At 41.0% G+C, this 24,704-nt stretch overlaps 1 protein-coding gene and 1 pseudogene across 13 annotated transcripts in view; one reads left to right on the forward strand and one right to left on the reverse strand.

Annotated features, from left to right (window-relative positions):
* NLRP14 (NLR family pyrin domain containing 14) overlaps nt 1-19,682 on the reverse strand; it is a 45,367-nt gene extending 25,685 nt beyond the window's left edge. For 7 of the 13 annotated variants that reach the window (XM_086340317.1, XM_086340315.1, XM_086340307.1 and 4 more), the window contains exons 1-5: nt 19,532-19,668; nt 12,075-12,434; nt 10,752-10,823; nt 5,049-6,645; nt 2,564-2,734 (exon numbers count right to left, since the gene is read on the reverse strand). In XM_086340317.1, the coding sequence (XP_086196443.1) occupies nt 2,564-2,734; nt 5,049-6,645; nt 10,752-10,823; nt 12,075-12,366 (2,132 nt within the window). In that variant the 5' untranslated portion in view covers nt 12,367-12,434; nt 19,532-19,668. Of the gene's footprint in view, nt 1-2,563; nt 2,735-5,048; nt 6,646-10,751; nt 10,824-12,074; nt 12,435-13,368; nt 13,498-17,307; nt 17,429-19,356; nt 19,425-19,531 lie in introns of those variants that run through there. The other 6 variants (XM_086340313.1, XM_086340316.1, XM_086340312.1 and 3 more) reach the window with 5 other exon arrangements.
* Nucleotides 16,564-17,525, forward strand: LOC147357835 (large ribosomal subunit protein eL6 pseudogene; annotated as a pseudogene).
* Nucleotides 19,683-24,704: the final 5,022 nt, after the last annotated feature.

Genomic DNA, 24,704 nt, shown 5'->3' on the forward strand with positions numbered 1-24,704 from the left:
AGGGTTCTTTTTTGTTTGTTTTTTTTTAAACTCTTTAGTTTTAGGAACAATGACCAAATATTATTGGGGCTATTCCAAATACTGCATGACAACATTAATTCACAACATTAATCCTTTAAATAAGCCAACGTGAGTTCACAGTTAATATCAACTATTTGATATGCATAATTAGCAAAACACATTTTTTCAAAATATTTCCTGTCACCTCATGGGCTTTGTTAGGTGTAGAGAGAGAGACAACGGAAAGCAAAATATGAAGTAAGTTAAATCGGCCAATTTTTAAGTTTCCATCTAACTTTGTCAGAGACTTAAGCCTGGGTCCTCCAGTGCCACTGCTGGCCCCAAATGCCCAGTATAGTCATATTTCTAACCGTTCAGAAACCTGTGATATCATCTCCCTTCACTTTAGCAGAAGGCAATGGCACCCCACTCCAGTACTCTTGCCTGGAAAATCCCATGGACAGAGGAGCCTGGTAGGCTGCAGTCCATGGGGTCGCCAAGAGTCAGCCACGACTGAGCGACTTCACTTTCCCTTTTCACTTTCATGCATTGGAGAAGGAAATGGCAACCCACTCCAGTGTTCTTGCCTGGAGAATCCCAGGGACGGGGGAGCCTGGTGGGCTGCCGTCTATGGGGTCGCACAGAGTCGGACACGACCGAAGTGACTCAGCAGCACCTTTCACCCTCACCCCTCATCCAGCCAAGCACACCAAAAGAATAAAGCTTTATATCCATTTAGAGTGCTAGGTATCATCATATAGTAAAGGTGCCTAATGCACTCACTAAACGTAAGTTGAAATCCCTTGTCAGGGAAAAGGGATTTGAGTAAGGTGATACTAAGGTGAGAAAGACTGAGAGCCGTCTTCATGGTGTTATCCCCCATAAGAGACTCTCGCATTCTAAAAGAGGGAGCCATTTAAGCCCAGAGAAGACACTGCATGCTGCGTTGCCTCAGTTGTGTCTAACTCTTTGCTACCCCTTGGACTGTAGCCCAGCAGGCTCCTCTGTCCATGGGATTCTCCAGGCAAGAATACTGGAATGGGTTGCCATGCCCTCCTCCAGGGGATCTTCCCGACCCAGGAATCAAACCCACGTCTCTTATATCTCCTGCATTGGTAGGCAGGTTCTTTACCACTGGCGCCACCTGGGAAGCCCCAGTATCAGCTGTTGTTGAAATTTGAGTTGGTGGCATCCAGTGAAGGGTCACTGTGGGGGAGATGAAGGCGGGTAAGTGAAAAGGACTTGACTACGTCATCATCACATATGGGCATATGTCAACAACATTTATAAATATATGCAAGACCAGACTTCATCTACTTACTTGAGATTCTAAGGGAAATATTTAAAGAGAAGCCTGTTTCCTGAAAAAAGAACATTCATCTCCAGTGCTAATGGAAACAACAAGTCTCAATTATTTGTTCAGCATTCACTACATATTACTGAGCACCAATCAGGCATTGGGCACACTGATGGGCATCGAATACAGAGACAAATAGGATAGGTTCCAGCTCCTGGTGGAGCCAACAGACAAGAGAGAGAGATGTGAACAAGCAAATGTAAAAAAGTGGTAGGGTATCTAAAATAAAATGAAGATATAAAAATTTTGAAAAGGAAATAGCAAATGTTGGCAAGGATGAGGAGCAGCTGGAACGTATACACGATGCAGGCAAGATTATAAAATGGTAAAACCACTTTGAAGAACTGGTTGGGAATTTTTTAAAAAGTTAAATATATATCTATGAGCTAATAATTCCATCCTTAGGTATTAGCCCAAGAGATAAGAACATGTCATAAAAAAAGGTTGGTACAAAATATTCATAGAAGCCTTATTCATAACAGCCATAAACTGGAAATAACCCAAAGATCCATTAATAAGAAAATAAGTAAGCAAGTTGTAGTATATCATTACAAGGGAATGCTAATCAGTAATTAAACGAATGACTGAAACATGCAATAACATGAATTTCAAAAAACCTTTTGTTGAGCAAAATAAGATGAACACATGAATCAATCTAAATGAGTTCCAAGAATAGACAAAGCTAATGTACAGTCATAGAGGTCAGAAAGTGGTTGCCTTTACGACAGGACAGAGTGAGAGAAGTAAATAGAGAAAAGATTACATGGAAACTTTACGAGGGGAGGGAATTACTCTCTATCTTGTTTTGGGTATTTGTTACAAAGGTGTATACAACTGTCAAAACCTAATGAACTAAACACTTAACATCTGTGCATTGTATTGAATGGGGAAAAAACAGAACTTATCTTTGAAAATGCTTTGTTGACCTGAGTAGAATGCCTTAGTTCTATGTTCCTTTTTATCTAGAAAATTCCTAATCAAGCCTCAAAAACCAGGTCAACCACTTCTATGCTCTGTGCAGTTTTCCCCAGAAAAAGTTACTTATGTTCCCACAACTCCAGACGTTTCCATAGGTGGTGTTCTTAAGAGTATTTTATGCAGTAGATTTTAATTTCTGTTTACTACTAGTTCCCCCTAATGAGTAGGAGTGGGAGGTGGGATAAAGAAAGAAAGAAGAAGAACTCCATGTTCTCATGCCAGACTTACCGTAGTTTTTGTAGTTTACAGTTTGGGTGCCTTAGCTCTAGATTAAAAATCTTCATTGCTAATTCATCAAGGTTGCTGTGACACAAGATCACTTCTCTCAAGTGTTTGTTTGTATGAAGCACAGAACAGAGGTCTTGCCACCAATGAAAAATGTGACTGCCAGCCCTTTGCCTAAATGATTAGAAAAAGAAAAGACCAACAAATCTGTTTCCGCTCAGGCAACTCTCAGAAGATGGTGCTGAGTGAAAACAAGTGTCCTTTGCTACTCAGTTAGGAGTAACTCAAAGGAGTGGTTGGAATTTGGAGTCTACATACCTCAATTACTAGAGGAAAGGCAGAGGGAGAAAGGGCACTTACAGGAAAACAAATGGCTTTTTGGTAAGGTAAATGGGCCCCTTAGAGGAGAGCCTGAAGATATCATGGTGATAATAATGTCTGAGTGTGGTGCCAACTGCTGCCTTCACAAAGACAAGATTAGAGTTACTCTGGGGAGGGGATTTATGACAGCTAATTTAAAAAGCTGAGATCTTTTGGAAGGCTCTGCTTTTAGGCAAATAAGGAATTTTGAGAACTCAGATGCCTTTAATTCAAAATAATTCGTATGTAAAAACTGCATAGTTTGAAATGGCAATATAGTGATCCACTTCACTACTCAATAAATATTGGTTCCCCCATGCCTTGCTTAAATTGGGATGAATGACATTGCAGAGGGGTGGTCTCTACATCACTCAGGGTCTTAAATTTGAGATTGAGGTGGTAAGTCATTCATTCAGACATTCAAGTACTTACTGCATACGATGTATAAAATGGTGAACAAGAGATCCCGCTCTTGTGAGGTTTACAATGTAGTTATGTCATAAAATAGGCTAAGGTCACCTATAATGTCTCTTAAAAAAACACAGGATTCTCGGTCTCTTATTTTCACAACAATGGCAACTCTAGTATCAGATAACACTATAACATAGATGAGGGAAAAGTAGCACAAAGACTAGCAATACAGTTGCTAGAATTCCTTCCTAATACTTATTATTAGGCATAAAATACATTCTAATGTTCTGGGTTCAATCATGTCTTCTATAAGTAGAACTATGAAGTCAGAATTAAGAAAATTGACTGCAGGTGATTACTCACAACTCCCTAAGGACAGGAAAGGTCATAGCATCCCAGCCTACAATTCCTACTTCCACAGTTCCAAGAGAAATGAAATGTATGTTCTTATAAGAGGAATACATTTGTATGTAATGGCAATGAGAAAACTTGGGTAAAGTTGGAAAACCAAATACCTATAATCAGATGTGTAACCTCAATCAAGTTATGTTCTTTCTTGGTACCTCAGTTTTTTATAAGTAAAATGGAAATAACAGCACCTACGTAGGATTATTGGAGACTAAACGAGCTGGTACTTAGAGGGATACTGGGTATGTGTTAAGCAAATGTTAGCTATTATTTGATCTGTGCTTGAATCAATAACTGATAACTGTAACTTTCTGGGTGAACTTCTCTGAGTTTCAGTTTTATAATCTTAAAAATAAATTGAGATATGGTTTTGACCAGCATTAGCTTGGATAACATGTTAAATATTCTGTGATTATATAGCTGTGTGCCACATGAAGTGAAGTGAAGTTGCTCAGTCGTGTCCGACTCTTTGTGACCCCATGGACTGTAGCCTACCAGGATTCTCCGTCCATGGGATTTCCCAGGCAAGAATACTGGAATGGGTTGCCATTCCCTTCTCCAGGGGATCTTCCCGACCCAGGGATCAAACCCAGGTCTCCTGCAATGCAAGCAGACGCTTTACCCTCTGAGCCACCAGGGAAGCCCCAAGCCCTTAATCAATTAAATCTGGAACTGATACCATAGTTCAAGAGAGTTAGAAAAAGTAACTTGAGAAAGGAGAGAGGGTAAAATAATATGCATAAAATGCTGAAGGTGCATTTAGTCTTTCAAAACACTCCTTCAGCACCTACTATTTCTTATCTCACTATTTATGGTGTTAAAGGGCTAAATCTTTCATGCAAAGGCCAAACTATATCAAGGTAATAGGGAAGGTGAGTGAGGTCAGTAAAGTGAAACAGCCCAGACAAATGAGCTATGTACTCTGGGTTCAGCAAGAAATTCCTGGTCTCTATTTTTTTAAAAAGAATATATTATAGTGGACGGAAGTTAGCACTGTGCTGCCTCCCTCCTTGAGAACTGAAACACTCATTCCCTAGTTGCTGGAAGCTCTCAGCCAAGTGCTTCTCTGGGGATTGCCCTCAGGCCAAGACAGCAACTGCAGGCACATTTTGCCCATTCCTCACCAGTAGCTGTGACTGGTCAATAGGGGGTTTCAGTGCCTGGCCTCCTTGTCTCAAGGTGGGACAATTCTGAAAGGTTATCCTGGCTCTGGGACCTCAGTTAAACAACTCCTCCCCTCCCTCTGACAACATCTACGTCCTTCATTCCCTTTCAGGGCACTTCCAGGGAACTGACCTAACCCACTTACCAAGTTTCAGGTGGGAAGCTTGAGTTTAACATCTTCTTCTCAAATACCCCAGTTACCATCAGCTTCATGGTCCGTAAACACTGGCAGTGCTTCAGGCAGAATGAAGACAAAAGCAAATGGATTTCCTCACAAATATTAATGACAACCTTTTGGAAATATCTCATTGCCTGGCTTACAAATACTTCATCTTGAGTCTCATACAAGTGGAAAAACAACTCCAGAAAAACCAGGTGTGATGGAAGCTGTTCACTGCTACCCAGTGTTTCCATCCACTGAAGTATTGTCCATTTCACCTCCAGTGACATTGTACAGTTAAAAGTTTCCTCCAGTTGTTTCATTCGATCTTCATTCAAAAGGCCAAACAAAAAGCATTTCATCTGTGACAAATGGGGGTCTTTATAACTGCTGCTTTCAAGCACCAGCTCCAAATTTTCAAAAGACTGAAGGGAATCGTCCCTGGCGTCCCAATTGCCTTCCAACACATAGAACATTGCTGCAAAAAACTCCTGAATGTGTAGGTGGGTGAACACGTAGCAGTTTTCATATTCTGTGTCCTTTTGAAGAATATTTGTGTCTAGGAAAATTGAAACATCAGATTTCACTAACCCATGTCTTCTGAGATTTTCCTTGTAAAATACGTATGTCATAGTCCATACTCCTTTGGCAGCCAAGTGGCACAGGCTCCTCAGTTGGGTTTGGCTGGGTAGACCAGGAAAGCTTCTATCTACTTGTGTCAACAAGCTAGAGATACAGCAGGCAAACAGAGAAGTGGTTGTCTTGCAAGTCAGCGTGATATCAGCACCCTTTTCCATTTGCTGCTCCAGACAATTACAAACGACCCAGCACACTGCGGGGACTTTGCACATGTTAAAAAGCATCACACTGTTTCTTAGGCAACTGAATACTTGCAGGGCCCAACTCTGGTCTTCAAAAAACTGGTAAATATATTCCTGTCTTGCATCCTCAGACATACCTAGTAACTGTATAGAATGCCGATTCTTCAACAAAGGCTTTAGTTTCCTCCAAGCTGTGAGTTTTGTCGTCACCAACAAGGATGACTCAGGGAGCATCACTTTTCTCAGCAAACTACTCATGAGGAAGGACACAGGATGTACTTGGGTCCAGTCTGCACACAGCACAAACTCAGGCTCCTCAAAGGCAAAGTTCAGTTCATCAAAACTATCAATAATAAAAAGGAGACGACTTGGCTGGGACATAATCCTTTCAATGGGACCTTCTGTGCTGGGCCAGTCCTTTGACAGCAACTGAACAAAGCTTCTCTCTCTCAACTGGTTGATTTCTCTTGCATTGAGATAAAAAACATAGGTAAATTTCTGCTGGTAGAGGTTGCCCTGTGCCCAATCTAACATCATCATTCTCACCAACGTTGTTTTGCCTATTCCAGCAGCCCCTTGAAGGACCACCGTCTGTGGCTGCTCTTCGGTTCCAACTTCTTCACCAAACAAACGTTCCAACAGTTCTCGGCCTTCCTGAGCAATTTCATGACAGAAATCTCCAGATTTCCCAAGCAAATGGTTCTTATCTAACATGATGCGAAATTTTTCCCTTATTTGAATTCTGTATTCTGCTCCATCACCTAAGTCAGTTAGAAGGGAGATTGAAAAAAAAAAAAGATACACATGATCAAAATTAATTCTATGATTTGCAATGTTAAGAATATTGGACATAGAGTAGGAGTGATACAGGCTGAAATCAAAGCACAGCTGGTTTAGATGAGAAAAGAATGTAAATAAAACAAAAATATTCCTGTGGGTTTAAAACTCACATTATAAATTGTGGAAAAAATAATTGACAATGCAGAAATTTATGATGGAAAATAAAAATTAGATTCATTCCAGAAGTATTGTTTCTTCTTTGTACTTCTATAGAGAAAAAAAAAAAAAATGGTATGTATGGAGAACAGAGCCATTCTCCAGATAAAAAGAGAACAAAGGCAACAATTAACACTAACAGCCAGACAGGATCTGAAGACAGATCTGAACTATAGATCAAAGTAATCTGCTTTATACAGATAAAACATTAATGGGCATGAACAGTTGCAAACATGTTTCTCAAGGAGCAAGAGTTGAGCCCCACACTGAGCTTCTCAGCCCTGGGGTCCTGCCCTAGGAAGATGAGCCCATGGAACATTTAGCTTTGAAGACAGCAGGGCTTACTTTCAGGAGAGCCTGGAAGGCTGTGAGAAACACAGACTCTGCTCTTAAAGGGCACACACAAAATCTCACATGTTGAGACCCAGAGTAGAAGCAGTGATATGAAAGGAACTTGAGTAAGTAGCTGATCTTGGAGAGCCTCCCAGGGAGGCAGAAGACACCGGAGACTTACCCTCACAACACTGACAGCAGCCACTTTGGGAGTTGATTTTACCAGGAAAACACGGGTGCTGGCAAGAGTCATTTTGGAATCCTTCCCCTAGTTCACTAGCACCAGGACCCAGCCATGTCCACCAGCTAGTCAGCACTAGTCCCTGGGGCCCTACCTACCAGCAGGGAAACACCAGCTCTAAGATATCTTAGGCTCCTCAGTCAGCTTCCCCGGAATCCAGCCCCAACCACCAGTGGGCCAGCAACGGCCCTGGAATCTGGTCTCATCTACCACCTGTAGGACCCCCAGGCCATAGCCAAACCTAGATCCGCCCATCAGTGGGTCAGCACCAGCCCTGGAACCCCGCAGAGCTCCACAGCTGGTCACATCGGGATCTGGCTCCACCCAACAACAGACCAGCTAGTCCTGGCACCCCTGTACTCCCAAAGCCAGGCACTTGTGATCTGGCCCTACCCACTACCAGGTCATCCCAGACTCTAACCAGTCACAACATGCCCCAACCCCACCCAGTGGCAGGTCAACATCAGCTCTAGCAAACCTGGGCTTCAAGCCAGCCACAACCCAGCCCCCCTCACCAGTGGGACAGCACCAGGACAAGGACCCCCCAGGCCATGCCGCCAGCTCCTCTGAGATCAGTTCCACCAGCAGCCAGTAGCCTCTGCATGAGGCAGGGCCTAACAACCAACTGGACCAGGGGCCAGCCATGCCTACCAGTGCGTCCACAGTAGCCAGCCCTGCCACAACAGAAGGGCCCATGGGGCCTGCACACGGGCCACCCCCAGACCATAGGGCTCTGCTGATCAGGGGGAAGTGTGCTGCTGGGCCTCGTAGGACAGACCTACCTAATACATAGACACAGACACAAACACGAGGAGGCTAGACAATATGCTACTAAACAGCCAATGGATCACTGAAGAAATCAAAGAGGAAATCAAAAAATACCCAGAGATAAATGAAAATGAAACCACAATGATCCAAATCCTACAGGATCCAGCAAAAGCAGTTCTAAGAGGGAAGTTGATAGCAATAAAATCTTACCTCAGGAAACAAGAAAAATCACAAACAAACAACCTAACATCTAAAACTAGAGAAAGAAGAACAAACAAACCTAAAAATAGGAGAAGGAAATAAATTACAAAGATTAGAGCAGAAATAAATGAAACAGAGATAAAGAAAACTATAGCAAAGATCAATGAAACTAAAAGCTGGTTCTTTGAAAAGATACACAAAATTGATAAACATTTAGACAGACTCACCAAGAAAAAAAGGGAGCAGGCTCAAATCAATAAAATTAGAAATGAAAAAGAAGAAATTACATGGGACACCACGGAAATAGAAAGGATAAGCAGAGACTACCACAAGAAACTATATACCAATAAAATGGACAACTTGGAAGAAATGGACAAATTCTTAGAAAGATACAATCTCCCAAGATTGAACCATGAATAAATAAAATACATGAACAGATGAATCGCAAGTACTGAAGTTGAAACTGTGGACCATAACAAAGGTCTAGGACCATGGCTTCACAGGTGACTTCCATCAAACATTTAGAGAAGACTTAAAATCTAACCTTCTGAAACAATTCCAAAAAATTTCAGGGGAAGTAATACTTCCAAATCCATTCTATGAGGCCACCATAACCTTGATACCAAAATCAGACAAAGATCCCAGAGAAAATTACAGGCCAATATCACCATTGAACGTAGACGTAAAAACCCACAACAAAACACAGCAATCCAAATTCAACAACACATTAAAAGGATCATACACCATGATCAAGTGGGATTTATCCCCAAGGAGAGTTCAGTATCTGCAAATCAATAAGTGTGAGACTGCATTAACAAATAACAAAAATCATACAATTATTTAAATAGATGCCAAAAAAGCTTCTGACAAAATTCATATCCATTTAGGATAAAAACTCTCCAGAAAGTGAAGATGACCATATCACCCAAGGCAACCTACAGATTCAATGCAATCCCCATCTGAATACTAATGGGATTCCTTCCTCCATACATTCTCTCAGAACATAGTATATTTTTCATTCACAGCACACATCTCAAGCTGGAATTACTTTAATTTTTTTAAAGTATATCATTCTTTTCTTTGTTCTACTAAGGCCTTCAGTACAAACATCTAACAAAGTTCAGATCCCACTAAATTATCCTTATTTCTCCCTCAGGAGAAGGTATGGTATTAGAAGTCAGATACTCCTTTTTATGGTATAACATCTCACACGTTGCTGCACTTTATAAAAATCAGGGTTATAAGGATAATCTACTTTCTTTGTAATACTTTATCTATCTTCCAAATTTTACAAAGTAAATTTCTATGGAGGTAGAATCTTGGTTTCCTAAATTTACAGCTCCTTATATTGTATCAGAAATCACGGCCCAAGCAGGAACTTATCTTCAGAATCATTTGATACAATAGGAAATTTTTATTTATTAGTTCTTGGAACAAAGTAGACTCTCAATTATTTCTTGAATGAAATAATGTAGCCCATTAAAAAGCAGCATAGCTGAGTTAAGAACAAAGGCTTCTCATATGGTCCCATTTTCTGTGTATTATATTTCAATTTATAGAAACTGGGATTCAGCTAATATAGAATTCAAAACAAAGCAGGGCGACTGGAAATGGTATTGAATTAGGACTAAGAAAACCTGGTCCTAGAAATTACATTTTATGTAGATTAGTTGGTCACCATCCTGGAACTCAATTACAGTATCATTTTGAACAGAAGAGATGCAACAAGCCAGATTTTCCCTGCCAACTCTTACGAACTCTTATGAACTCTTCAGTCCATAAAACAAGATATTAAGATACCTTTGTTCATCAGACTATCAAGTGACAGGGTCATTTCTAAAGACTCTGAATTAACACGGTCCTGTGTCTGATTTTGTCCAGAGAGCTGGTTTTGTCAATTCTTTCTGAATGATAATCACTGCTGCTGCTGCTAAGTCGCATCAGTCGTGTCCGACTCTGTGCAACCCCATAGACGGCAGCCCACCAGGCTCCCCCATCCCTGGGATTCTCCAGGCAAGAACACTGGAGTAGGTTGCCATTTCCTTCTCCAATGCATGAAAGTGAAAAGTGAAAGGGAAGTCACTCAGTCGTGTCCGACCCTCATCGACCCCATGGACTGCAGCCTTCCAGGCTCCTCCGACCATGGGATTTTCCAGGCAAGAGTACTGAATTGGGGTGCCATTGCCTTCTCCATGATAATCACTGAGCAGGTTGTATATCGTAAGAAATTAGCAGGAGTTGAACAAAAGTCTCCTGAGAGATAATCTTCCCCCATTATGCTTCAAAAGCTCAAACCTCCCAAATCTGACAAAAAGCCCACCTACTTACCCAGCACTGCTTCCTGATCACCCTGTACCTCTCTGGCCTCGGTGTCCTCTGTTCTCATGGTCTGGGCAGTCCCTGCAACAGATTCCAAAAGGAACATGAGATTTACCAAACACAAGAATTTGCTGACAGCCACACAGGGGCCAGAATTTTCCTCAGTGGTCCAATTCTATGATCACCTGGATTTAAGAAACTACAGCCAACAGAGCCCCAGACTCCACCAGCTTAGCTGACGGAAAAGTGATATGGTGAGAACACTGAAGCAGGACACTTCTCGCCATGCCTCCCACCCTGTAACTCTAAGGCAAGTGGTCTAGTCTAAGCCTAAGTAAGGGTCTGTACTGACCTCATAGGGATGTGGTGAGGCTCAAAAGAAACAATGGATATACATTTTGGAGCTGTAAAGCCTTAAATGTGAGTAAGGAATTTTAGATGTCTACAGTATTTCACACCTAGGAATGACAAAAAATAGTTTTTATGTCCCTTAATATTTTTTTTTGCCCATTCCTCATATTTCAGCAAAAATTTAAGGTCATATTTGAGTATTCTTAAAATTTAGGCCAGCCTAATTACTTTATTTGGAGAAGGTAATGGCAACCCACTCCAGTACTGTTGCCTGGAAAATCCCATGGATGGAGGAGCCTGGTAGGCTGCAGTCCATGGGGTCGCTAAGAGTCAGCCACGACTGAGCGACTTCACTTTGACTTCTCATTTTCATACACTGGAGAAGGAAATGGCAACCCACTCCAGTGTTCTTGCCTGGAGAATCCCAGGGACAGGGGATCCTGGTGGGCTGCCATCTATGGGGTCGCACAGAGTCGGACACGACTGAAGCGACTTCGCAGCAGCAGCAATTACTTTATCTGTAGTTTAGGCAAAAGAACACTAGGTGGGGTAATTCTTTCTAATCATTCTATTCTTTTAATCATTTTAATCGGTACCAGATGGATGAATTACTGCCAATTAAGGAGCCATACTCTGGAGAAGGGCATGGCAACCCACTCCAGAATTCTTGCCTGGAGAACCCCATGGACAGAGGAGCCTGGCAGGCTACAGTCCATGGGGTTGCACAGAGTCGGACACGACTGAAGCGACTTAGCATAGCATATCCTAAGGAGCCATACTGAACAACAGTACTCAAAACTCTTCAGCCTTTTAGTGCTCCTCAAATGATCTAACAAACTCCCATTATATACCTGACCACCATGGAACTTGTGTACCAGAGAATGGCCTGGACTTCATTCCCAAATCCCTTTCACAGAATCAATGGGCTCCAGGAAGCACCCCCTTCTCCCCACCCCTAGGTATGTCTCCAACATCACTCACAGTTGATCTCTGCTTTTGCTCTCTGACACAGATCCTTCAGGTTCATCTTGCCAAAGATACTGAGAGCCACCTCCCAGGCTTGCTCTCCTGGATAATACTTGCTCATCAAGTCAGCCAAATCCTTCCGCTTGGCTTTCTTCACTTCAGACCAGGGTATCCTGCAGGACCTGGGTTCCAGGGTCTCATTCTTTAGAAATGACTTGAATCTAATTAATTCCTCTTTGTTTAGCTCCTCCAAATACAATAGCAGCCCAAAATCAGAAAAGAAGGAGGAAGACGACAAATGCGTCATCTTGTCTATGGATTAATATTCAAGCTTCAGTGGGGAAGATAATCCAAAGAACATGGGATAACTGGGACCTGTGGAAAAGTAAGATTAGAGAATGAAATACCTCTAAAAACACAGACTAATTCAACAAACTTATTGAAGCCCACTGTTTCAGGCTCAGTACTAACCTCCTGTCTACTGTAATATATTTTCTATCATAAAAGCATTTCTCTAATTATGTTTCTTTCACCTTCCCCAGAGTTTCTCCCAGCCCCATGCTTATGAGCTGTAAGAAATCAAGGAAGGCAATCCATCTCTCATTACTCTTCTGCAAAGCAAGGACATCAGAACCAATTTCAGAGGACTATGGTCTGGATTAAATGAGGTAGAGTTCATGTATCACCTGGCTCAGAATAGGCTCCTACTAAGTACTGGCAAATTTCTTCATTCACTCTTTCCCCTACCAACACCCAGCATACATCTCAAACTATAAAATGTTATTATTGTACCTCCACCATTACTCTTAAAGCATGACATGCAATTGGCATATGTCATCTTTTTCCTAGTCTGGTCATGTCAACTCTAGTCATAAATCCATACCAGCTCCTGATAATCTGTGTTCCCGAGCTCACAAGCTCCTTTCACATCTATTCAATACCAAAATTATTATAGGTGAATTCAAATGTAAAGCCCTTCCAAAAGAGCATTCTCACCCATCCCTGACCTCGACTCTCATGACCTCATTCCACTCCAGCACTTCACTCCAATGTTCTCACTCAGACTTTATCATCAACAACTACTCAAACTCTGTAGAATCTTTTAAACTCTTAAACTAATACTTTCTAGTTAACTGAACGGTTTCATCCCCTCACTCCCATGACAGTTCTTCAGATGCTATTAAATCTTAGTCTTCTGAGCCCTGTGTTTTCCTTATTTATCAGCCATCTTAAGAGCCTTATTCAATTTCTCATTTAGCACAGGAACTCCAGTTAATCATTTAAATCTTAAGTTCAAGTTCCCCATTACCTCTTCAGTGATTTGCCTAAAGAGACAGAGCTAGTAAGTGATACACCTGGAACTCATCCTAGATCTTTCTTCAAGCCCTCCTCTCCTTTCCAGCCTTTCATAGGCCACCTGCTACTCTTGCCAGTGGAACTGGAAAAGATGAATAGGGGAAGAAAAAAATGTACAGAGGGAAATTTTACTTCTTAAACAGAAGGTGAATTATCTCAAAATTACAAGGTAAATTAGGACTTTCTCATATAGTAATTGGTGAGTTATCAGCTGTTTCAGGATTATTTTTGTTTGTTTTAATGGCACTGTAGAAATACTCTACATTATCGATAGAATCCAACCAAAACAGGTTCTACAATAATTTTTTAAAAGAAGCAAAAAGGAGGCAATTTGAGGAAATTTCAAAGGAACACTACAATTTCTCCAGAACATACAAAATATGGTAGGTGAGGGAAAATGCGATATAGAATACCACACCCTCAACTTCCTGCCCAGAAATGTACAGTTATCACTGCAGGGGGGCTTATCTGTTCCTTCTTTTCCTGTAACAAAAGATGTGAGCGCTAGCTCCTTTTCTACAGCTCATTCCTTCACCTGTGATCTGAATCTTATCAGCATCAGGAATTAAGGGACTTAGTCCATCAAAAATTCTCTTCCCTTCTCGAGCCTCAATTTCTCCCTGTCCTCTAGGTCCTTCTCACCAGCATTTAAACATGCCCAAGTCCACCTTAGTATTTTACAAATATTTCCTTTACTCCACATCTCCTTCATCTTCAAACATCCTCCGTCTTCTATACTTTACCTACTATACCTCCTCAGTCCCTTGCAATCTAACTTTTGCTACCCCATTTTCACCTGGAAAACTCATACCAATGATCACTGTTATAAAACCCAATAGGTAGGCATTTGGGGGATTCAATTTTTATATTTTTAAGTAATAAAAATAACAGTACCTACCTCTGCAAGGATTAGAAGATAATACATGCCCCTAATTTATAGGGTCCCATATATATAATATTACAATTTTAACAGTGTCTTAATTCTTGATGTCCTCTTTGGCTCTTATAATACCTCATACTTCATCTTCCTCCTGTCTTTCTAGGTGTTCCTTTGAGCCAAGATTTGTAACTTCTGAATCCTTTGGGTTTCTACAGAATGATATCTACAACTCTGATAGAGTACAATATGCCTTGGCCTCTTTTCCAAAGATTTTATGTTGTTCTTTAAGGATTTTTCTTTTTTTCCTGTTTTGTGATCATCCTTTGCTTGTATTTTTGGGAAGAAGAAAGCAGATGTTATCTGGTGTGACTCTTGTTTCTGGAAAGGCATTCATAAATTCCAAAATGTTCTGAACTAGAATAGAAACCCATGGCCTAAGAGGATCTATTTCAATTTGCAAATTTATTGATGGAAATTTTTACCACCTATGATAATTAAAGAATATTTGCTCAAAATAAGTTATTCTCTCAGCATGTATTAATAATTATCATATTTCTTGAGAACCTACTGAGATAGTTTATGAAAATGTTCTCTAGTCCCCAAAGCTTGGTTTTATCTACATTTTACAGATACATGGACTTAGAACTTAATAAGTTTGCCCAGGTTACAGAGTTGACAAGGAACTTATCAGGCTACAAAGCTCATTTTCTTTCTACTATCAACCACTTGCCTTTTAATTTTACTTTATTTTTCAGGGACTGGAAATTCTGATTTAATGAAATCTGCATGACTATGCTCTGATACCTGACTTTTGCTCAACACTGGGCTAGGGGAAAGGGAAGACTTCTAAATATATAATGGCAGAACATAAAGGAAGGAGGGATTCTTTTCCAAAGAGGGTAGAGATGACAAGGTCTTGGAAAAGTTGCATTCTATGTAAGAAACAGGATATTCCTACCCTTTTCATGTGTTTCTGCCTGACTTCCTTTATAGGGCCACTTGAATCTCCTGTAACAGTTTCTCAACCTCACCACCATTAACATCTTTTGCCAGATGATTCTTTATTTGGGGGACACTGTAAGTGCACTGTATGATGTTCAGTGGCCTTCCTGGACTCTGCCCACCACATGCCATTAGAACCTCAATCTCCCACAGCTGTGACGATATGTCTTTGGACATTGCCCTATGTCCCCAGGGGAGCATATTGCCCCAGTTGAAACCAATTTCAAAGCTTTAACCTCCACTGCTGTATATACAACTCATCAGCCCTTCTCTATGTCATTACTGTAACAAATCAAAGAAACAGAGTAGACAGCTCAGGAAAAGGCAGCATGTAAGACAAGAAATATAACTGTGAAGGGAAACATTCAGTGAAGATTATTAGGACAACTTGTAAACCATTCAGACAAAAATTCTTATCCTCACATAATAAATCTCAGATACATAAATCAGTACATTGTTAATACTTCAAAGCAGACTGGGATAAAGCAGAGCATATTCATTACACCTTAGGAGATCAGGAACTTGGCAGCTTGGGAAAATTAAGGGAAATGATCAAGAATCAGGATAACTATCAGGAGATACATTGTTAAATATGTTGAAAATAAAACTTCTTGTCCATAGGAATTCAAATGCAAAAAGTAAACTGAAAACAGCTAATATTTATAGGAAATTTGACAAGTAAAGGGCTGAAGTTTAAATTAGTAAAACCACTTTAGAGCTGTTGGCATTAACTATTAATGAGGGCTCCTTGGAGAAACTGTTGATTCTAGAGCTGAGGCTGGGAGTATATGAGCTGAGTCTAGAGCTTCTTGTTATGACAGAAAGTAAGGAAAGGAAAAGGATTAGGAACATCAGAAATACACAAGAACAAACCCAAAAGAGCTCCCAGTGGCAAAAGTAAATAACATTGTATTGGATTATAACCTAAAGGCTAAGTGTCTATAAGTCCAAACTGATAGATAAAGGACTGAAAAAATAAATTAATGAGGGTGGGGTGGGGAGAGACAAATCTTACAAAAGAATTTCAAATACTTTACGTAGCAGTTTCCTCCTCCAGGAGGTAGATCTAACCCCAACCCACTACCACCTAGGAGTGTGAACCGTGAAGAAACCTGGCAAACACTGGTGATGAAGGTTAATATCATCAACCATAAGTCACCACTGACAGTATATACCACTGATGTGACTGATGAGAAAGGCTTATAACCACTGTGATATTCTTCTCCTAAATCTGTAATCCAGTCTAACCATGAGGAAAATATTAGACAGACTTAAATAAAATGCTACAAAATACCTGGCCAGTACTTCTCAAAACTATCAAGATCAAAAATAAGGAAATAAGGAAAGACTGAGCTCTTTTCTATCTTGCAAGATGGCGGGTGAAAAGGCTGAGAAGCCAGATACTAAGGGTAAGAAAATCTAAAGCCAAGAAGGCTGATGCTGGTGAGAAAATTTGAAAAGTGAAGAAGGTTAAGAAGGGGAAACCCCACTGCAGCTGAAACCCTGTCCAGATCAGAGGAATTGGTAGATATTCCCAATCGGCTATGTGTTGCAGAAAGGCCTTGTACAAGAGGAAGTACTCAGTGGCAAAATCCAAGGTTGAAAAGAAAAAGAAGATGCAGGTTCTTGCTACTGTCACAAAACCAGTTGGTGGTGACAAGAATGGTGGTACCTGAGTGGTCAAACTGCGCAAAATGCTTAGGTATTATTGTACTGAAGATGTGCCTGGAAAGCTGCTGAGTCATGGCAGAAAACCCTTCAGTAAGCCTGTGAGAAAGCAGGGCACCAGCATCACTCCAGGGGCCATACAGATCACCCTCACTGGGCGCCACAGAGGCAAGAGGGGCAGTTTCCTGAAGCAAGCCGAGTAGCAGCTTGCTACTTGTGACTGGGCCTCTGTCCCTCAATCAAGTTTCTCTGCACAGAACACACCAGAAATCTGTCATTACCACCTCCTCTAAAATTGATATCAGTGGAGTGAAAATCCCAGAACATCTCACTGATACTTACTTCAAGAAGCAGCTGTGTAAGTCCAGGCAACAGGAAGGTGAGATCTCTGACCCACAGAGGGAGAAATAGAAGACTACAGAGCAGCACAAGGCTCATCAGAAAGGGTGTGGACTCACAAATTCTGCAAAGAAATCAAAGCTGTTCCTCAGCTCCAGGGCTACCCCCACTCTGTCTTTGCTTTCACAAATGGAATTTATCCTTGCTAAGTAGTGTTCTGAACTTCTTACAAAGAACCTAATTAAGTAACTTGTACATCCTGGAGCCCCCACCCTGCCCCTCCCCATAAAAACCACAAAACTGAAAAAAAAACAAGGAAAGACTGAGAAACTGTTACAGACCAGAGAAGACTAAGGAGACAAGATGCCTAAAGGCAATATGGTGTCTTGGAAAGGATTCAAGAGCAGAAAGAATACCAGGAAAAATATTGTGAAAGCTGAACTAAGTGGGAATTAATTGTTTTAGTTCATATCTTTGCTGTTACAAACATACTACAGTAATACAAGATGTTAAAAATAAGGAAAATAGGGTGATGGGTGCATGAGAACTCTTTCCGTAAATCTAAAACTATTCTAAAACAAAATGGTTATTTTTAGTTGAATTTATGTATACCCTATGGCTTAGCAATTACAGTCCTCAGAATATACCTCGCAGAAATGTGTGTGTGCAAGTATATGCCAAGAGACATACAAAAATAGCCACATCAGCATTGTTTGCCAATTCGTAAGCACTGGAAAAGATCCAGAGTAAACCTATAAGTAGAACCAATAAACAAACTGCAATAAATTCATACATCAAAATCCTAGACAGCAAAGAAAATATATGACCTGTAGCTACATGCCATTAGGATGAACCACACAAACATAACCCATGAAAGAAGTCAACCCCCCAAAGATTATATACCATATAATTCAATTTATAAAAAATATCAAAACTAAAAAAGTAAAAAAAAATGAAACTGGTATACTGTTTACAGATATATGTATAAGTGTTAAAGCCATATTTAAAAAATGGGCTAGTGGTAAGGAAGTAGCTACCATAAAAACTGGTTTATTGTTACCTCTGCAGGGAGGGAGGAATTTGTAATCAGGAAAGATCCCCTGGGCTCTTGGGCACTCTATAGTAATGGTAATAAGTTAATATAGTGTAGTATAGTAACAGTAATGTTCTATTCCTTGATCTGGTGATGGTTTACATGGGTAATCATTCAGTTTTCACTCACTAAATGCACATTTATTTTGAATACTGTCTTCTATATGAGTTATAGTGTCCTCTAAAACAACGATTTTAGTTCATATGACCAGAAAGAAATAAGACAAATATATTAGAAAAGCACTGAAATAAAATTATTGCAAATAACCGCTCCAGATAGAGGGGAAAATGGATAATAAATATTTCAGAAAATGGTCAAACTTAAGCAGATACCAAACTAACACAAACCAGGTGATACCACTCCACACTTATTAAAATTGCAAAAATAAACTTTAAAAACAACACCACATTGACAATGAGAATGGGATGGAACATTGTTAGTGTAAATGTTATTTGCTACACTCTTGGAAAGCTGCATGTTTAACACAACTATGCAGCACTTCAAAAACATGCATGACTTTTCAATCAGTAACCTCTCTCTGGGAAATTAACCAATGGGAAGAATTACAAATACAGAAAAGAAAGTATTGGGCAAAACAGAATAATTTTTTGTGCATAACATAAATAATTGTCAACTGATTAAAATTTAAAGATGATTAATGAATGCATAAAAAATGAAACACTTTTTCAGCTATTAAAATGATCTCTTCATTCAGCAATATGCAACACATGCATGGTTAAAAGCAAATGGCAAGAGTGTAAAGATTACAGCCAAAGAACTGAAACCCCTGCATTAAACAAAAAAAACCAAATACAGCAAAGTGTCAACCACAGTTGTGTTTTGGGCTTCGGACAATTTGTGACAACTTTCTTTAATCAGATTACATTACTTAAGTGAAAAAAATAAAAAGGTGAAAGGCAATATATTTGTCAAATGTTAAAAAAGACAGAAATGAATACCTGTACTTGAATTTGGCCAGTGGGAGTTCAAGGGAAACTTCTGTGAAGAGAGCAACTTTAGGTCTCTGCTGGGGGAGAAGGAGTGTGAGTGATAAACTCTCAATACTATGGGGGTAGAGGTTGACTGATGCAGTGAGCAAATACGCGCTATTCTTTTCAGAACTTTGCTACTTACTGGGGGAAACAGAACTTCAGCGAGGAGCCCAGAGACTGCAGAGCTGACAGTTTTGTTTTCAGTGCGGCGAGAACGGGGCGGAGGCTGCACGGGGTGGAGGAATAAAGGCGAAGCACAGGTGGAGGGAAGACTCTGGGATTGAAGGGCAAACACCTGCGGGGGCAGAGAGCCCGAGGAGTGCCTGAATCTATTAGGATTCACGCAAGGGGGAAAAATCATACCACCTGACCGTTACGAAGCGGGCGCTGCACTCGAGTTAAAGGCCACTAGGTCTTCGACCAATCTGGACTCCTTACCCACGTGCGCACCTCGTCCTGGGCTCCCCGCCTCCCCAGGTCTGGCGGACTGGAACCTGGGAAGTGGCCTCTCCCGCCGGGTCGTCTCCCGCGCCCTCCAGCCGGCTGCGTTCTCCACTCTGGGGGTCCTAGCAGCTCCCCTCCTGGGCCTCGGGCTGGGGTCGGCCTGCCCTTCCTTGTCTTCCACACAGAATGCGGGTTCTGGCAAGACTCTCACGGGATGTTAACTTTGTATTTTAGAGCGGGCAAAACACACGCCGAGAATTCCATACCTTGTGTCACACGGTGGACATTGGTGGCGAAGATTCAATTCCAGCTCTGAAAACCCGAACCAAAGAGAGAAAGGAAAAAGAGAAGGGGTACCCTCTAATGCGAAGGGGAAACTCATTCTTAGATCGTTACACTAAAACTCCCTCCGGAGCTGCTAGTGCTGCAAAAGCGCGCCGAGGGCAGCGTGGACCGCCTGGGGCGGTTGGACACGCAAGGCCGGGCCCAGAGAGTCTTCCCATTAGTTAGCGGGACAAGGGGCTGCTCTCACCCTTCCGCTCCCTGCCTGAGTCTCCGAACAGCTTTATGACACATTGCTGCTAGGAAAAGATACATTGTTCATTATAGGATCCTCTGTGTGCAGCACACCTTGGAGGCACACGGCCTCCTTTCTTTCCAGATTATAAATAACGTGGGGAAGAGAGAGTCTGGGAGTTGGGCCCTAGCTCATCTGACCTTTCCTAGACTGGCGGATTCCTAATAAACCGCGTACCTTTATTCATCCATCCAATAATTCCTGTAATTTTTGAGCATCTGTTTCCTGTCTGACCGTTTTCTTGGTCTTCTCTTGAAGGGAATAAAATATCCAAATTTTTCTCCCATCCCCCTTACTCCCACCCCTCCCATGGAGTTTACAGTCTATTGAAGAAGTAGAGATCTATCGGAGAAGGCAATGGCACCCCACTCCAGTACTCTTGCCTGTAAAATCCCATGGACAGAGGAGCCTGGTAGGCTGCAGTCCATGGGGTAGCTAAGAGTAGGACACGACTGAGCGACTTCCCTTTCACTTTTCACTTTCATGCATTGGAGAAGGAAATGGCAACCCACTCCAGTGTTCTTGCCTGGAGAATCCCAGGGACAGGCGAGCCTGGTGGGCTGCCGTCTATGGGGTCACACAGAGTCCGACACGACTGAGGTGACTTAGCAGCAGCAGAGATCTATCAGAACTGTAGTATATCATATGTTATCTTTGCTAAGGAGAAAAACAGTGGAGTAAGGGACCTAGTCCTGGTAGGTGGGGGATAGTGAGGGTCCTATTCTCTTATGGTGTAAAGGGAAGACACTCTGCTAAGGTAACATTTGCAGAAAGGGCATGGGCCATGCAGATAAGATATCCTGATGATGGAGCAGCCAGGGAACCCCTCCAGCAAGAGCCTGACTGATAGATATGAGGAACATTTGAGTTAAATCAAACATCATGGTCGCCATGACTCCATGTTGATATATAGATAGTGCAATTTCATCCAAATCCCACATGACTAGAACTGCTCTTGTATGAATATGGCCTTGGTCCTTCAAAGTTGACTTCCACCCTAATAAATGGAATTAGAATCATCAAATTCTTGGATGGGAGACCTTAAATCAAAAAGGCAAACATGTGTCCCTTTAGGATGGCTTCCTTTTTCTCAGGATTAACCATTCTAAAGACCTTTTCTGGTTGACACAGCAGAAAGATTTGGGAGATTCTAGAATTGTCCATAATCTCATTTAAGGTAGTATTTCTCCAGCTGGAATCTTCATGGAGAGTTTTAAACCTTATTGGCAAAGTAGGAGCCAGCATTCATTGTCATTAAGTAAATATACAACTCTAGACAACTGATACTAAGGGTTCAGCCATGCTGGTTAGCAAGATGGATCCAACAACCTCAATCGCACTGAGAGACGAGAGTCCTAGATTGTAAAGATTCATATAAAAATTAATTCAAAAGGATAACCAATAGTGTGAGGGTGAGAGAAAACAAAGTACCTTCTCTTGGTTTGACTCCAGCTTACTATATGTATTGGCTATATAACAGCTATCCAAGTAATGTGCTAAATATTATATTCACAAGTCCATACATCTTAAGAGAAGCTATGTATGTTAGAAGTTTTGGTTCTGAAACCATTTCTAACATGCTCATAAAATCATGAAATAGAACATTTATTTCATGAAAAATTTAAAAAGGAAACTGTTAAAGAAACAAAGTTTTAGAAACTGAGGATCCCAGAACTGTACATTAGTAAAAATGAATTAGACATCTGCATTTTTATTTAATTTACAAATATCTGGCCATATTTGAGTTTACATAAATGCACAACCTTTATGTCTGGCTCCGGGTGAGTGATCACATCATTGTGATTATCTGGGTTGTAAAGATCTTATGTGTACAGTTCTTCTGTGTATTCTTGCCACCTCTTCTTAATATCTTTTGCTTCTGTTAGGTCCATACCATTTCTGTCCTTTATTGTGCCCATCATTGCATGAAATGTTCCCTTGGTATCTCTAATTTTCTTGAAGAGATCTCTAGTCTTTCCTATTCTATTGTTTTCCTCTATTCCTTTGCATTGATCACTGAGGAAGGCTTTCTTATTTTTCCTTGCTATTCTTTGGAACTCTGCATTCAAACAGGTATATCTTTCATTTTATCCTTTACCTTTCGCTTCTCTCCTTTCCTCAGCTATTTGTAAGACCTTCTCAGACAAACATTTTGCCTTTTTCCATTTCTTTTTCTTGGGCGTGGTTTTGATCACAGCCTCCTGTATAATGTCACGAACCTCCATCCATAGTTCTTCGGGCACTCTATCAGATCTAATCCCTTGAATCAATTTCTCACTTCCACTGTATAATTGTAAGGGATTTGATTTAGGTCATACCTGAATGGTCTACTGGTTTTCCCTACTTGTTTCAATTTAAGTCTGAATCTGGCAATAAGGAGTTCATGATCTGAGCCATAGTCAGCTCCCAGTTTTGTTTTTGCTGACTGTATAGAGCTTCTCCATCTTTGACTGCAAAGAGTACAATCAATCGGATTTCGGTATTGACCATCTGGTGATGTCCATGTGTAAAGCCTTTTCTTGCGTTGTTGGAAGAGGGTGTTTGCTATGACCAGTGCATTCTCTTGGCAAAACTCTGTTAGCCTTTGCCCTGCTTCATTCTGTACTCCAAAGCCAAATTTGCCTGTTATTCCAGGTATTTCTTGACTTCCTACTTTTGCATTCCAGTCCCCTATAATGAAAAGGACATCTTTTTGGGGTGTTAGTTCTAGAAGGCCTTGTAGGTCTTCATAGAACTGTTCAACTTCAGCTTCTTCAGCATTACTGGCCAGGGCATAGACTTAGATTACTGTGATATTGAATGGTTTGCCTTGGAAATGAACAGAGATCGTTCTGCCATTTTTGAGATTGCATCCAAGTACTGCATTTCAGACTCTTTTTTTTGACTATGATGGCTAGTCCATTTCTTCTAAGGTATTCTTGCCCACAGTAATTTGGAAAACTCAGCAGTGGCCACAGGACTGGAAAAGGTCACTTTTCATTCCAATCCCAAAGAAAGGCAATACCAAAGAATGCACAATTGAACTCATCTCACACACTAGCAAAGTAATGCTCAAAATTCTCCAAGCCAGGCTTCAACAGTATGTGAACTGTGAACTTCCAGATGTTCAAGCTGGATTTAGAAAAGGCAGAGGAACCAGAGATCAAATTGCCAATATCCGTTGGATCCTCAAAAAAGCAAGAGAGTTCCAGAAAAACATCTACTTCTGCTTTATTGACTATGCCAAAGCCATTGACTGTGTGGATCACAACAAACTGCGGAAAATTTGTCAAGAGACGGGAATACCAGACTGCCTGACGGGCCTCCTGAGAAATCTGTATGCAGGTCAAGTAGCAACAGTTCGAACTGGACATGGAATAACAGACTGGTTCCAAATCGGGAAAGGAGTATGTCAAGGCTGTTTATTGTCACTCTGCTTATTTAACTTATATGCAGAGTACATCATGAGAAATGCTGGGCTGGAAGAAGCACAAGCTGGAATCAAGATTGCCGGGAAAAATATCAGTAACCTCAGATATGCAGATGACACCACCCTTATGGCAGAAAGCAAAGAGGAACTAAAGAGCCTCTTGATGAAAGTGAAAGAGAAGAGTGAAAAAGTTGCCTTAAAACTCAACATTCAGAAAACTAAGATCATGGCTTCCGGTCCCATCACTTCATGGCAAATAGATGGGGAAACAATGGAAACAATGACAGACTTTATTTTGGGGGGCTCCAAAATCACTGCAGATGGTGACTGCAGCCATGAAATTAAAAGACACTTGCTCCTTGGAAGAAAAGCTATGGTCAACCTAGACAGCATACTAAAAAGCAGAGACATTACTTTGCCAACAAAAGTCCATCTAGTCAAAGCTATGGTTTTTCCAGTAGTCATGTATGGATGTGAGAGTTGGACTAAACGAAAGCTTAGCACCAAGGAATTGATGCTTTTGACCTGTGGTATTGGAAAAGGCTCTTTTTTAAAAATTAATTAATTTATTTATTTTAGTTGGAGGCCAATTACTTTACAATATTGTAGTGGCTTTAGCCATACATTTACACGAATCAGCCACAGGTGTATATGTGTTCCCCATCCTGAAACCCCCTCCCACCTTCCTCCCTATCCCATCCCTCAGGGTCATCTCAGTACAGTGGCCCTAAGTGCCCTGACTCATGCATCAACACTGGATTGGCAATTTATTTCACATATGGTAATAAACATGTTTCAATGCTATTCTCTCAAATCATCCCATCCTCGCCTTCTTCCAGAGTGCAACAGTCTGTTCTTTATATCTGTGTCTCTTTTGCTATCTTG

Source organism: Bos grunniens, chromosome 15 (genome assembly GCF_055505025.1).
Source record: "Bos grunniens cultivar Pamir isolate PY7600 chromosome 15, Bosgru_T2T1.0, whole genome shotgun sequence".
Classification (NCBI taxonomy): Eukaryota; Metazoa; Chordata; class Mammalia; order Artiodactyla; family Bovidae; genus Bos; species Bos grunniens.